Source organism: Culex quinquefasciatus, chromosome 1 (assembly GCF_015732765.1).
Source record: "Culex quinquefasciatus strain JHB chromosome 1, VPISU_Cqui_1.0_pri_paternal, whole genome shotgun sequence".
NCBI lineage: Eukaryota > Metazoa > Arthropoda > Insecta > Diptera > Culicidae > Culex > Culex quinquefasciatus.
In genome coordinates, this window is record NC_051861.1 from 178,346 (window position 1) to 193,303 (window position 14,958).

General features: G+C 39.0%; 1 protein-coding gene across 4 annotated transcripts in view; it reads right to left on the reverse strand.

The window, feature by feature from the left end:
- LOC6053351 (homeotic protein antennapedia) overlaps positions 1–14,958 on the reverse strand; it is a 96,268-nt gene that overhangs the window by 1,118 nt on the left and 80,192 nt on the right. For 3 of the 4 annotated variants that reach the window (XM_038259124.1, XM_038259139.1, XM_038259131.1), the window contains 2 exons: positions 10,054–11,316; positions 9,773–9,992 (listed from right to left, as the gene is read on the reverse strand). In XM_038259124.1, coding sequence (XP_038115052.1) covers positions 9,773–9,992; positions 10,054–10,566 — 733 coding nt within the window. In that variant the 5' untranslated portion in view covers positions 10,567–11,316. The remainder of the gene's footprint in view (positions 1–9,772; positions 9,993–10,053; positions 11,317–14,958) is intronic. The other variant, XM_038259144.1, reaches the window with a different exon arrangement.

Here is a 14,958-nt window from a genome sequence, read left to right on the forward strand (position 1 = left end):
CCTCCGCCGCACGAAGAGTATCTAGGAACGAGATTCTAATTGCTTATTCATCATTCGGCGCCGCGTTTGAAGCAAGCAAACCTCCCCCCGTAAAAAAAGAGCTGCTTTCTGAATTTCAAATCAACTTTTTTTTGCGCCTACCACGGGCCAAGGGTAACAGAACACATTTTTATTCATCACAAAATTGGCTTCAATCTAGCAACTAGGAAACCTTAGATGAGTACAGGAAAAGCAAAAAAAAAAAACTTTTGGAAAGGAATCCCTCATCCTGTCTCAAAGTTTCCCCCTCCGGAGTTGGGTCGTCGTCTTTTCGATTATCTTCAACCGCGCTCGAGCCCAAACTTGGTGTGCTGGATGGCGGCGAGTGTTTTTTTGGGAGAGTGGGATGGTTGTTCATGTTCCAGTCAGCTGTCAAATCTTTTGACATGGGTGCTCAGGTCCTGTGCATTGCCACTTTCCTTTTTCCAGCCGGTGCCCGCTTACTCACAAACTCTCTTTCTCTCTGTCGCTGCCACAGGACTCTAAATGGCTTAAGTTTTCTTCTTCCATTTGACATGCGTTCCAATTATTATTCATCTCTGGATTCTTGGGTAGCCCCTTAAGATGGTAGGAAAACGTGAAAGTTTTTTTTCCCTGTGGTGCAATGGTTTCCTATAAAGGACTCTCCTTATAAAAAAAACACAAATTTATATAGAATCAAACCTGAATTGAACAGTTCATAAAGGCTTTGTTGAATTAGAAATTCGTACCTTTATCAATTTGTGCTGTTCTATTGTTATTTGAAAACATGAATAATTAATTAATTTTCCTTATCCATTGTATTGAATTTTTCTGAAAGACGTTTATTACCTTATCGGTTGTATTAAGTTGAAATTAACATTAAAATTTTAGAATTTCCATAACAGGTCGGAGAATTTTTCTTAACCCATTTGATTCATCGAAAAAGTCGCAAAATGTCTAAAATCTAATGCCAATTACCACATTTTTCTTGATATTAGGAGTTTATGTGTTTAAATGAGTATTTTCGGATATTCGAATCACGAACATGAAAAAATCTTATTTTTTCATTTTCTTGTTTCTAACAGTAAATTCGAGTTCTGCGATCCCATTTTGGTCAAATTTGAATAGTTGATTGCATGTTAAATAACAAAATACATTTTTTCAATATTTCATCATCGCCATTTTGGCCGCCATCTTGGATTTAAAAATTTTAAATCACTTGAGCGTAGCCTTCGTATATTCTTCTGGACTGTATAACCTCAACATTTCATAAACAAATGTGATTATGATTATTGCAAAAAGTAGAAGAAATAACATCAAAAATCAACAAAAAGTCACTGGTAAAATATATCTTCCGTTGAACGTTGTATCTTCGACTACCGGTCAAGTTTAAAGTGGTTATTCCAGAAGTTACCTGAATAAATTAATAGGTATTCACCCAACAGTGTGAGTGCATTAACATGGACTCAGGGCTGCTAATAGAGATTTAAAGGAGATTGATTTAATTTTAAACTAAAATTTTATACTGACATTGTTCGAACTAAACATAAGTTATTTGGTTGAATGGTTGTTTTATAAAAAAACGTTACTTAATCCACCTTTAGGTGGTTGGTGCCTTCCTCATATTCATAAAGTCAATACATTCAGTAAAAATAGCAACATTCCCCCTTAACATGTTTAACAAATCAACTTTATTACTCATTTCTTTTGATATGGTTCGCAGACCATCAATATTTCTGGCTCATCGGCAAGGTATGATAAAAAAAACCTATCCAACGATAGTTCGCATGGAAGATTCAGACAATATTTTTATCACAATATCTGAAATCAAACCTCTAAAAAGTGTATAAATAACACTCAAGTGCCAATAACTTTTAATAGGGTTGTCAGATCCTTGATGTTTTAGGCTCATTTGAAAGGTCTTTCGATTATCTAACAAACGATGGGTCGCATGATGGACCCGGACATCATTTTTACTGAAATATCTGAGATCCGGCCTCCAAAAAGTGTATAAATAACACTTAAGTGTCAATAACTTTTGATAGGATTGTCAGATCCTTGATGTTTTAGGCTCATTTGAAAGGTCTTTCGATTATCTAACTAACGATGGGTCGCATGATGGACCCGGACATCATTTTCATTGAAATATCTGAGATCCGGCCTCCAAAAGTGTATAAATAACACTTAAGTGCTAATAACTTTTGATAGGGTTATCAGATCTTCAATGTTTTCTCATTGGAAAGGTCTTTTTAATACCTTTCTGAAAATGTATAACATGACAGGGTTTCTTACAAAACCACCCTTTTACAATCTTCCGGACATACGCCAAAATCGTTTTTAGCATAACTTTTGAAGTACTTTACTAAACTTCATAATTTTCAATAGGGACTTATGGGACCCCAAGACGAATCGAATGAGACCAAAACGGTCCAAATCGGTTAAGCCAGTGCTGAGATAATCGAGTGCATATTTTTTGGTGCACTGACCCACATCCCTACACACACATACACACACACACACACAGACATTTGCTCAGAAGAACTACGAGGTCAAATTAAGAAGTTCATTTTTCGAGTGATTTTATAGCCTTTCCTCAGTAAGGTGAGGAAGGCAAAAACACGAAAAAAAATTTTGTTCATGAATAAATTGTCCGAGGTCTCCTACAAACCTTGAACCGGATAATCGAACTTCGGATAATCGAAACATCGGATAATCGAGTTTGGACTGGATCCGCTGTCGTCAATGTTTCAAGGGTGAGTCCATGTCCTTAAACAATATCACTTCCCGTCTAAGCGAAAGAGTTCAGTACTTTTTCGAAACATTGCGCTAAGGAATATTCAAAGGAAGCAAAAAGTGATCAAGTTTGTAGGAAAAATTGACTCTTCAATAAGATATAAATAAAGTATTCTCCTGTGCACAGCAGCACCCTCCCCCCCAAAGGTGTCCGAGATCTGGAGAGAGGGCACGGAAGGAGTAAGTGTGTGTGTGTGTGCGTACGAGATTGAGTGTGCCCCATGTATGTAACTAATGATTGCAATCAATTTTACTTTACATCTCAATTTCTTGTGACTTTTGTTCCTTTTCGCGTATTTAGTGTGGTGGGTTGATACACTATTCGATTGAACTTCAAATCGATACGTCGCGAATTTTGGTTCGCGAAAAGTACAAGCTTTGGTATGATTTGGGAAAGAAACAAAATTCTTGTAAACAAAACCCGAAAATGTAGGATAAAATTGTTGTATGATTGATTTCAACGACAAGTAAAAACATTTGAATAATTTTTCATAACAAAGTGGCGGAGCTTCGGTTTGGCATCAGTTTTGAGGTGATGGGACGGTCACCGTGATAGCAACGAGTTATTGCCTCGAAAATGGGTGCGGAGGAGGTAGTGTCGCGAGGTCTCTGTGTTGGCTGGCCTGGCAAAAGTGAATAAAAGAAGGGAAAAAAGTAAACAATAAACTATCCCAACAACGACACGACCGTACAACAACATCGCCCGCGACCAGCCAAAGGAACACACTGGCTTTGTAAATGGAGAATTCTGTATATAAAAAAATCTCTAAATAATATGATAATGTTGGAATTGAAATTAAGACATTTTTCAAAGTGTCTCTTAGCGTAATTTTTCATCCGTTGCCGTGGTGCCGTGGAGCCGATGGGAGCACAGGGAATTACCTCCGACCATGATGTTGCTCGCTCGGTGTCTTTTTTTTTTTATTCGAACGCAAGAAATGAGCAGAAGTAAACCTCCTGTGGTTCTCAGGACGGTCTTCTCGTGGGCTCAATTCATACTATTTTCTCTTTCATTTTCATTCTCGGAATTGGGTTTATCGAAAGGTGAAAAATCATCCAAGAAAACGCTGATAAGGAAATCTCGTGTGTTTTTATTTCTCAACTCCACTCAACTTGCCGGATCAACATTCCATCTAGGAGAAAATTAATGATTATTATAAATCGAAATTTTATTCCACCACCAAAAGGCGATTTAGCGATTAGGAAACGATGAATGAGTAAATATGAGAAAAAAGTATTTTCGGGTTTTCAATTTTAATCTCTTAATTCAATACGACCCCAAGTGGCCAACGGTCCGTGGCGTGTCGCGACGAAGAAACGTTAAAATTAATGATGCACAATTTGAATACAATTAATAGAATATGCGGACGATTCATCACGACGGTTATGTTTCAGATAGGTTAAATGAATAAAAAAAAAAGTCTTACCCACACAGCATGACGCAGTTTCGTTCAATACATTCTAACATCATCGATTCGGGTTTGCTTTCTTTAATTTTAGCTGATTTTTTAATTTTCCCTGTCGACTACTGGATAACATCGGTAATTTACAATCCAGCAGCAGCAGCAGCACCCGAAGAATACCGGGAGAAAATGTCGCATCAACAAGTGGCTCATAATTTTAAAACATCGGGTGCGATCTTTCCCCCCTTGTTCTACGTGTACTTTGGCAAACCGTTTTCGTATCAAGCACGCGGGAGCAAATTTTCCTCCTGCACGGCGGGAAGAATTTGGCCAAGTTTGCTACCGGCGCTTGGAAAAACCCGTCGTTGCGTCTTGGCAGATAACAATCAATAATAAATTTTACTTTCATCTACTTTGAAGCTTCATCACTTTGCATAGTTTGTGATTGCTCGGTGGTTGCGTTTAAATTCATTGCGTTATTTTGGAATTTTTACTTTTGCTTCAAATTTCCTGATTTTGAACAATTTGATATACTGATCTTGAACCATATTTTCACTTCTTCGCGCTGTGAATAGTTACTTCAGTATTTACTGAAAAATATGAAATTCGTTTCTTCCAGTTGTAGAACGCACTTCAATTCCGTTCAACATGTGACAGTTTCAACAAAACCGAAACTTGAAAAATTAACACTTTCCCAGCAGACACGTGAGGAAGAAAATCTAATATTTCACACACTGTTCGGTGTTTCCTTTCTTCTCAAGATGGGAGAGGAAAATCTGAATTTATCTTTTGTTTATCTCATTTTCCGCTTTCAGCATCTTTTCGGCTGCGGCTGTTGGCTCAAACATCGCGACACACAAACGCGTGCTCTCAAGAGTCGAAGCGGAAAAGCGTGCTTAACTGATCAACCAGCCTCCGCGTGTTGGATGTTTCCATTCATTTTCACGATTCTTTTTAACCAAAGTGTCACTGAAAAATGCTCTTACAAACGTTGGCGGCGGTGCCAAGTAGGTGCAAAGCAGCAGTATTTTTGAAAAAGCCTGATCTTGTTTAGGTGGATTAATACAAATGGTTAGTGGTTGGTCCTTTCCAAAGTTCGGCATTCCTCTTATGACATTTATATTCCATACATAATGTGCTATGCTCTCATTTATCAACATCGGAAACACAATCAAAAGATATTTTTCAAGATTTTCCCTCGCCTGGCTTGGTGCGTCACTTCCCCCTTCGCCAGGAAGGGTATAGAAAAGCGTTTAGTATGGTATACAGGCGTCAAAATATACCGCCACTTCTGGCGTAGGAACTTAACGGGAAAAACTAAACACACACAATGCAAGAAGGTGAACACTAAATGTGATATTTATATGCAAAGATTAGTTGACCATCTTTGGGGGAAAGATCGAACATCAAGAGATAGCCGCAACGTATATCCTTGTTGATGCGATTTTAAGACACGATGCTTCAGGGTGTGTTGGATGCGAAATTCTTGTCTTGCGACAACTCGTTCGAGATTGCCATCGGGACACTAATCTGGTGACGAATTGATAGGATTTGACCGCAGCAAATACACACTGTTCACGGTGGCACTGACACTGTCTCTATCACTCGAACTCACAATTTGCACTTCAGGTGGAACCGACTCTTTGCAGCAATCGATTCATACTGAGTTTACCTTTCAGTTTTGGGCCAAGCCTTGTGCAAAATTCTGCAACTGGAACAAATGAACAAAACTTGGCGAAACTGCAGGAAATTTGCATTTCTTCCAACAAATTCGAACGTTGTAAATAATGTCATAAATTACGCCAGCAACTGGTTGCAACTATTTATTCAAAAACAGAAGGTGACCAAAAAGAATTCGGGTGAAGAATTTATGGCCGATTTCACAGCCATGATCAAGTCTTGCAGAATCAAACCTTCCGATTATGCAAAAATAGGGTAGACCGATCGCCGCATGAGGTCATCCTGGCAGAGAGGAAAGTCGAACCCCGCCAGAACAAAGGCAAACGGTTAAAACTAGAGCAAATTCTTTTGTGTGACAACGGTACGGTTCAGAAGAAAGCCTTTTTTTCTTGTTGCACTTTGAACGTTTCTTCCTTACTAGTCCCAAATTACCTACTGTCGTGCATGGCGGCAGGACCCACAGGATGGTTTGGACACAGTAAAAAAATACATATTTTTCTTAAATAAATAATCGATGGCACTAACAGAACATTGTGCTTGAACTATGCTTAAAAAAAATTATGTATTTTAAATTTTGTAGTAGTAGATTTATAAAAAAAAAATCTAGAAACTTTAAAAAAATATGTGAATCATTTGAAATATTTTCAAATTGAATTGATTTGTAGCTCATCAGATTTTTAATTTCCTACCCAAAACGGTGATTCTTAACACATTTAGGAAAAGATTTAGCTTGAGTGATAAATATCATATCTTTTGTTATATAAACAGTAAGGTGTCCAAATAAAAACGCGATGTTGCGACTAATTTTTATTTTCAACTTTTTTTTCAGATTAATACAATAGCGTTAAAATCTGAGAAATCTAAAGATTCAGCTTTCACAAAACTGGTGTAAAACGAGTTTTTTTTTATCAAAATCGCGAATTTGATAATTTCACTGTATCTTTTGACAGGAACCATACATACCATACCATACTTTCCTCGGGAAAGTTTTAGACAATTTACTCAATTTTTACTCAATTGTGTTGGTTTGAAAAATGTAGTGGAAAACAAAATAAAACAAACAGAATGTGAAAAAGTATGTTTTCTCATACAAATTTTCATATTAAAAAAAAATGTGGACACAAAAAAATTGGTCCAAAATTTTAGAAGTTGTTTAGGGGCTAAAATATTCCAGCAATTGTCATGCCAAATCAATAGCTGTCATTGCTATGAAGTAAGCGAAATTAAGAACACTCAAAAAAATGAGTTCGCGTAAACGTGAACAGAGTTCATGCCATCGGGAACCAGGAAAAAAACTGTTCAACTTTTATAGTGCATTGCACCATGAAAGTGAACAGTTTTCTTCCTGGTTCCCGTTGGCATGATTTCTGTTCACGTTTACGCGAACTCATTTTTTTGAGTGAAGAAAAAACCGTTTACGTACGTCAATCGAAATCACTTTATTCATAAAATTCCTGAAAACTACTTTTTATGCAAAATATTACTAAAAGAGCTAAACTGAAATAAAAAAAAAATACCAAACTCCTAAATTCTAGGAATTTTGGCTACTTTCCTTATTTAGTAATATAGTTTTTTGGATTACTTAATAAGAAAAGGAGTGATTTCTAGCGATTTAATGGAAGCCACACACATAATTTAAAAATACATTACATGTTGAAAGAAAATTTGTTCCGCTGCAAATTTATAATTGTCTGTTATAATAGAAACAAAAGTAAAAAAACTGCTAGAAATAGATAAAAAAAACCCTGATATGAAAGGAATTTTTCCTAAACTTTTTTGAAATACAGTTCAGACTCGATTATCCGAAGGCCTTGGCAAAATTTCACTTCGGATAATCGAATCATGGAATTTTTTGTTTTTTGTCTTATTTTTGATTCTTTAGCTTAAGTATGACCCCTAAACTACTCTAAAATGATTTAACATATTTAAATCCAAGATGGCGGCCAAAATGGCGGTGTTGAAAATTGACAAGATACATTTTCTAAATTAATAGGCATTCAATAATTACAATATGACTAAAACGGGGATGCAGAACTCGAATTTGATGATAAAAGTAAGAAAATAAAAATTAGGAAAAAAAATTGTTCGTGATTCGATTATCTGAAGTCCCATACAAACCTTCGGATAATCGAAACTTCGGATAATCGAGGCTTCGAATAATTGAATCTGGACTGTACATAAATTTCCATTTGGCAAAAAACCATGAGAACAAACAAATTAATAATAATACATTTCTGAAAACTCAATATGGATAGTGAATCGTTAAGCTGTTGAAAATTCTAAGAAATTTCCCAAAGTTGGATTGGCAAAATTAAAAGTTTCACATATTCGATCAGATGTAGATGTGAAAATTTCTTATGACGAAGTCGATGATTCCTTCAAGTTTAGTTATCTCTCGATATCGATCCAACATTTCAATTTGTTCCGTTGATTGCTGACCAATAGTACGCGTTTGTTTCTGCTAATGATACAAATGTTGTTCTCTCCATATTGTAAATCTTGCGTGATGGCTAACGTTCAGGAGCTCAACTCAACTCAACGGAAAAGAAAAAAAAACAACGTCTGATGATTGATGATCTACCTCGAGTTTATTCGAAAAAGTAGTGCAATAATGCTTAAACCTGTCAATCAAAATGAAATAAGAATTCTGAAGAGTTTTTTCTTTCTTTCTGATTTTCCCTTTTTTTTTCCTTGAGCAAGATGGAGAATTAACTCAATGCTACCGCCAATCTCATATCGTTGGTGGGATTACTGGGGCCCCCCGACAGAAGATGAGTGGTTTGGGAACCTTAAAATTAAAAAATCATTAGGAAGCCATTTTAGTTTTACGTTTCTTCGTTTCTTCCCGCGTACATCTCTCCCTCAGGTGAATTAAAAGCGTGAGTGAAGGGCAATGAAGTTTCCACATCCGCCGTATTATTATCGTGATACCAGATTCTCTCGTCATGACCGAGGGGAAAGTTATGTTAATTTAAAAATAATTTCATTTCGAAGCTATGGAAAGCAGTCATCAAAAGAGGCACCCATGATTGAGTCTGTAATTATTGACTCAGACACATTCAATCTTCTCGTCAGAGCGAGTGACCAAAAGGCAATCCCATGCCTGCCAGCTAATGTTCTACCGCCGTCGCTGGTCGTTACAACTATTGTGTCCGCCAAAAGGATACTTTTACAATTGTGTGATGTGATTCTAGCCCAGCGAACAAAAAAAAAAAAAAGGTGCAAATTTAATGTTATTTTTAAAAAGCGTGAAGCCAGAAGATGGAATGAAATTAAAATTAATACCGGTTCATTTATCTTCAATCCAGTTTCATGAATTGCGCTCGCGCGTTCTTTGCTCTCCTTTAGGTTTGCCGTTGTCAAAAAGAAAAATACTCTTCCGCGTTTTGGTGAGCAAGCGCGCAAAGAAATGGAACCTCGGCGGAAGAAGGACGGCCCAAGAATCAAGTCAAGAATTAAAACAAAATTAACCCAGCGAAAAGAAAAATATCGTGGACGGTGCTCTTTTGTGTTTCCACATTGTGTAACTGGGACTGGAAAAGTCTTGAAAAATAAACACTTTTCATAGCGGAAGGTGACTTTCTGACTTGGTATTACCTAGGAAGCCTAGCACTTTTCTAAAAGACTGTAGAAAGCATGAAAGACCGCCGAAAAAGAAAAGCGATTATTAATTTAGATCAAATTTTCCTTCGCTCTCTACGTTTGTATCGTTCCGTTCCGTTCCGTTCCGTTCCGTTCCGTAGTGCAACCTTCAGTAATTTTCGCCTTTCTCTCTGCTCCCAAGTCTCGGGGCATTGTTAAAAATTCTAATGACTAATAACGTCTTGCCAAGTGATGTGGCATGATAAATCGATTGCCGTTAATCTTGAATGGCGCTTAAAAGTAAAAACACTCACCAAACTGACTCCTCATCCACGGGTAAAGAGGCGACTGCAGTCCAGAGTTGGAATTTTGACTATTTGGCGGTGGTTGCTGTCCTTGGTGAAGCTGCGGAGGTTGCTGGTGCATCATGTTCGGTGGTTGCTGCGGGACGACTCCGGGGGGACCGCCACCGGTGTTGGTGTACATGCCCATGTGCTGGGGGTTCTGGTGCACCTGGTCGGGAGGAAAGCAATCCTAATATCAACAGTAGTATCTAATCAGGTTCAGGTTGGAGGGGATGATTTTTCGGACTTACCTGGCCCATGTGGTGCTGAGGTATTGTCATTTGTGCAGTGTTCATATGGTGACCCATCTGTTCCAGCGGAGGGGATCCATTTTCAGCACCGTACGTTCCGAGCCCGTTCGGACCGTTTCCGACTGCGGCCTGCAACTTACAGCTTGCGTAAACTATCGGCTGCTGTTGCTGCTGCTGCTGTTGCTGAGGTGGGACTTGCGTTTGCTGCAGGGGATTGCCGTTCGTTTGCTGTGGTATCACACCACCCACCTGACTCGACGGACTATCGGCTCGCGCATATCCGGCAGGATCCATATTTTGCTGATAATAGCCCATCCGGTCGTACGGCGGAAAGCGCGGATACGGTGGCATATTTCCTTGGCCAGCGTGACCCTGACTGTGGTGGTACATCTGCTGGCTGGTGTCGAGTCCGTCCACGCCCGTGCCAGGATAGTGACCGTGCATGTCTGAATTCATGTAGGAATTTGTAAAGTATGACGTCATACTTTCACAATTATTTGTACTCATCGTCATTTTGACAGGTTTGGTTACAGCGCAAGCTTAACGAATCGGTACACGAGACTCCTCAACGGGAAAGCGAACAAGGTCGTTCCAACAAAAAAAAACCCAACTCACAGCTCCAGATTATCGAGGAGGTTAGTAATCAATCATCTGTCTCGTCTTGGCTCGATGAAATTTGTGATCGACTCATGAACTCTCACAACAAAAAAATATGATGGATCCGGCAAACACACGCACGCACGCACACTTTCACTTAATACTTTTCTATTCACTCGATTCTCTTACGGTAAGCTTACTTTTCATTTATAAAACTATCACAAAAGCTTTTCTTATTGTGTATTGACTTTTTTTGTTTTCGGTCGAAGTTATGCTTGGCATGCGTGATTGTAGTGAAGATGAACTTTTACAGCTGGGCGATGAACACGATGAGAATACTTTTTTTTTGCGCACAAAACAACTCAAAACAAAAATATTAAATCGTACGGATTTTTTTTTTTCACTTGAAGCAAAACGGAAAACTTTGATGGAGATTGCTCACGTACGTCGCAGGGGCGCAGATAACCGCACTTATTTACACACTTATCCGAGATTCTTTGATTTGATTTGGACGTATTGTAGTAGGTGATGTTGGTGGTGGTGATTGTGGAGCAAATTTCCAAAAATACAAAATACTGACAAACTAACTCGAAACAAGCCGCTTGCAAGAGGAACTATCGCTCATCGATGCTACTATTAGGTTGGTATGGCTCCGTGCGGTCCGTTCTGAAATGAAAATGGAGAAGGAAAAGATTTGGTATTAGAAAAGAGTGCAAAAAGACGACTTTTGTTTAAGTATTCTATCTAAACTGGGTGTGAGTTCCAAATTCAACGAATCAGAAGACTTTCTGCATGTGTGATTTTGTCACGATTTTCTGGCAGAAAGACCACAAAAGTTGTACCGTGATCGCGTAGCTATGAATCAGTTTCTTTTTCTGTACAGAACAAATGTAAAGAATATTTTGAATTATACACAAACAGACGCCCGTTTATTGTGCATTAAAAAATAGGAAAATTGGGTTACATGTAATAATATGGAATTGAGAAAAAAAACTTGAGAATTTTCATTGAATTTTGGTGCAAAATGTCAGTTCAAATAAATCCCATAAATTTTCCAATTTGCTCGAATGTTGACATGTCTGAAAAAATGCTTTTTGCGGATTGAAAAAAGTTTCTACATGCAAATTTTAACCAAATTTGTAAAAATTCGGGATGTAGGACTCATTTTTATTATACTTGCGGATAATCTTGTGCATTTTTGAATCAGTGCAACTTTTTTTCTAAGGCTAGTTCACATTCTAGTTTGTTTTTTAAAGTTGTTTATATTAAATTGGACTATTATTCGATGATGTTTCTATATAGAACGCTTTTGAGCAACTACCTAACATTTTTAATTTAAAACGTTTGGAACAGAATGAAAATTTTATCTTGTTTTCCGCAATTTAACATTACATGGAGAATTTAGAATGAATATTAGGGTGTGCTTCCAACCCAATACCCTGAGGCTGGTTGAGTTGGATTATACTGATAAAGCTGATTTTATGCCCGGGTATTGGGTGGTGTTAGCCCTCGCCCTATCTCTAAAATTGAATTTCGAATTGCAAATTTCAAAGGGAGAACCTCAAAACTCAAATAATGGGACTGTTTACTTTGATTTATTTTCCTTTAAATAAAATACAGTCCAGACTCTATTATCGGAATCCTTGATCCAAAGTTCGATTATCCTAAGGTTTTTGGATCATCGAAACATGAAAAAAACATCAATTTTAACATCAAATTCGAGTTCTGCGACTCCAATTAAGTCAAATTTACAAAATGCGCCATTTTGGTCGCCATCTTGAATTTTCCAATGCCTTCGGAGTATCGAGTCTGGGCTGTATCTAAAAAAAACTATTTTTTTATTTCTACATGTCTTTTGACAAACTAATCAAGAACATCAAAGGTTGCCAGGAGTTTGAGCCAACATAGAAATGGTTGACAATATCAATGAACTTTAACACAAGTTAATGCTCAAGGGGTTTTGCATTTCAATGGAAAATGACGCATGTACAACGTTTTCCCGTGTTTTCTGCCAAAATAAATTATAAACATCGAGAGGTCGGCACTCAGACGCGAGTCAACCAGTTTGCTCAAAGACACATCGCGCAACACGGGAAGAGCCACAGACAGGCCCCAATCAGTCAGCTCAAAGAGCGTTCTGTACGGTGTCTTGGGTTACGGTTGCTGATGCGCGATCGTTCTTGTGTATCAGACGTTTTTTCTTAACTCTGTAAAATTCTCAGCTGACGTGCCCTGCCGGGGAGAGCGGAAAGTCTCTAGTTTATTTTGAAAATGAATAATTTGATTTCATGCCATTTTCAAAATTAGTTACCCACGTGAGACTCGGTTTGTGTGAGTGTGTGTGTCAGTTTGCGGTGTCTGTGTCGTGAGCTGCAACGAGCGTGTAATCATAATTACTAGATTCGAAATGCACTCTCCCGAGGAGACATTGGCGCTTCCCCCCGAGTCGAATCGTCTGGGTGGAAATTCCTCGAGTCGATGGAAAACCCATCACCCCGAGAGAGGGGGGGCGAGCGCGCGCGGGTTGAAAGGGAAAGATTATTACCGGAATGATAAATTGGTAAGCAGATCTTTCGGCTTGTAAACACAACAAAATGGCATCTTTGGTGGAAGAACTTTTTTTTTTATTCGTTTCTTCTCAACAATAATGCCATTTCACTATTTTCTTCTGCTCATTTGCTTGCGCCGCGCTGCTTGTCTCGGTTACTTTTGTTTTGCTATTTTTTACCAGGACTCAACCGAACGTATCTCGCTCTTTTTGAAGCGGTGAAAAACAACTTCTGTTGCCAAACGTAATTAATTTTTATGTCTCAGTGCTGATCCTCTGAGAGTAGGTGCCCCGGTGCAAGAGAACAAAAAAGATCCACTCAGTGGGTTGGGCAGCTCGAACAGGGGGGAGGTTTGTGGGGGTTGGGGGGAGGGGGAGTGGGAGGTAATCCAGAGAGGACACGTCACCCGCCACGAAAACCAAATCCATTGCGCAAAAATTTTGTTGGTTGTAGAGACGACTGTAGAACAAGAAATAAACGAAGTTGTTTCAAATAAGCAATTAATTATTCTGCGTTTCGCTGACTTGCTCTTGGCGAATGAGTTTATGAATTATGAAATACCCGTTCGCTTTTGCACAAAGTGGTTGACCATCATCGAAATTCTCTCTTCCTCGCGTGTTTCCTTGGCGTCGGAGTTCAACAAGACGGTTGAAGAAGTTAAAAGCGAAAAAAAAACACAAACATCGTTTGACCTTTGCTGTGGCAGATCAAGTATCTACGGGAAATAAAAATTTCTCATATTTTAGGACATAAGCGAGAGAGAGAGTGTCACATCGAGCTGTGGGTCACACACATGCCACAGACCTTGCCATGTGACGCGGACGCACACGACTGGCCATAAATCAACATTAATCGTTTCTGATTATGATGAAAACAATGGCAATTGGAGCCCGTATGGGGTTTGGGCGTCTGCCTCTCCGAACGTCACCATTTCTTGCGCTTGTCTCCTCATGGATTAGCTGCCAACGCGACAAGATGAGAGAATTTGCTGAGAATATTACTTCATCGGTTTGCTCAATGTAGCATTTCTGAAACCACATTCATCATTTGATTTGATTAAATTTAATTGAATTTAAAGCGAGTCGCTTCCATCTACTAGTGTGCTGTGTGTATGTGTGTATGTGGGAGTGCACACACAATGAACCGCAAACAAGTCGGTGTGAGACTGGTTGGAACCAGGCACTGAGACTGTTTGACAGGGGGGTAAAGTGCACCCGGTTGAGCCAGCTCGATAAATGGCAGTGCCGGTGGAGCGTTTGCCCCATTGAACACACCGCACACCAGGTTGCAGCAGCAACCTGTTCTTTCCCGTGGAGTCTGAAGGTGGGGATCGTCAGTGGGTGGTAAAAGCATGAAAATTGTTTCCTCCATCTAGTTTCGGTTTTCTACCATGGCTGAAGCATTTTCCCGTCGTCATCAGATTGTGTACACCAACTCCAGCAACAGCAACAACAACAACAATAGCATTGGTTTTGACGCTGCTAAATCATCATATTGTACCGTGTGTAGGTTCTTGCCGTTCAGACACAAACCACAACGACTACGACGACGACAATGATGATGCTGATGTTAAATTTGTATGAGGGTTTCTGAGTGTATATGCCGTCATCCTGGGGGGAAACTTGGAACCAAAGGGTTGACGAAAGTGGCCAAGACAGATCCACACAAAGCTTCCCAGCAGGATTCCAGCACACTAAACATACCGACATACTTACGCACAGCCTGCAGGTCTTCGTTAGGAGTGAATCTAGCTGGTCGG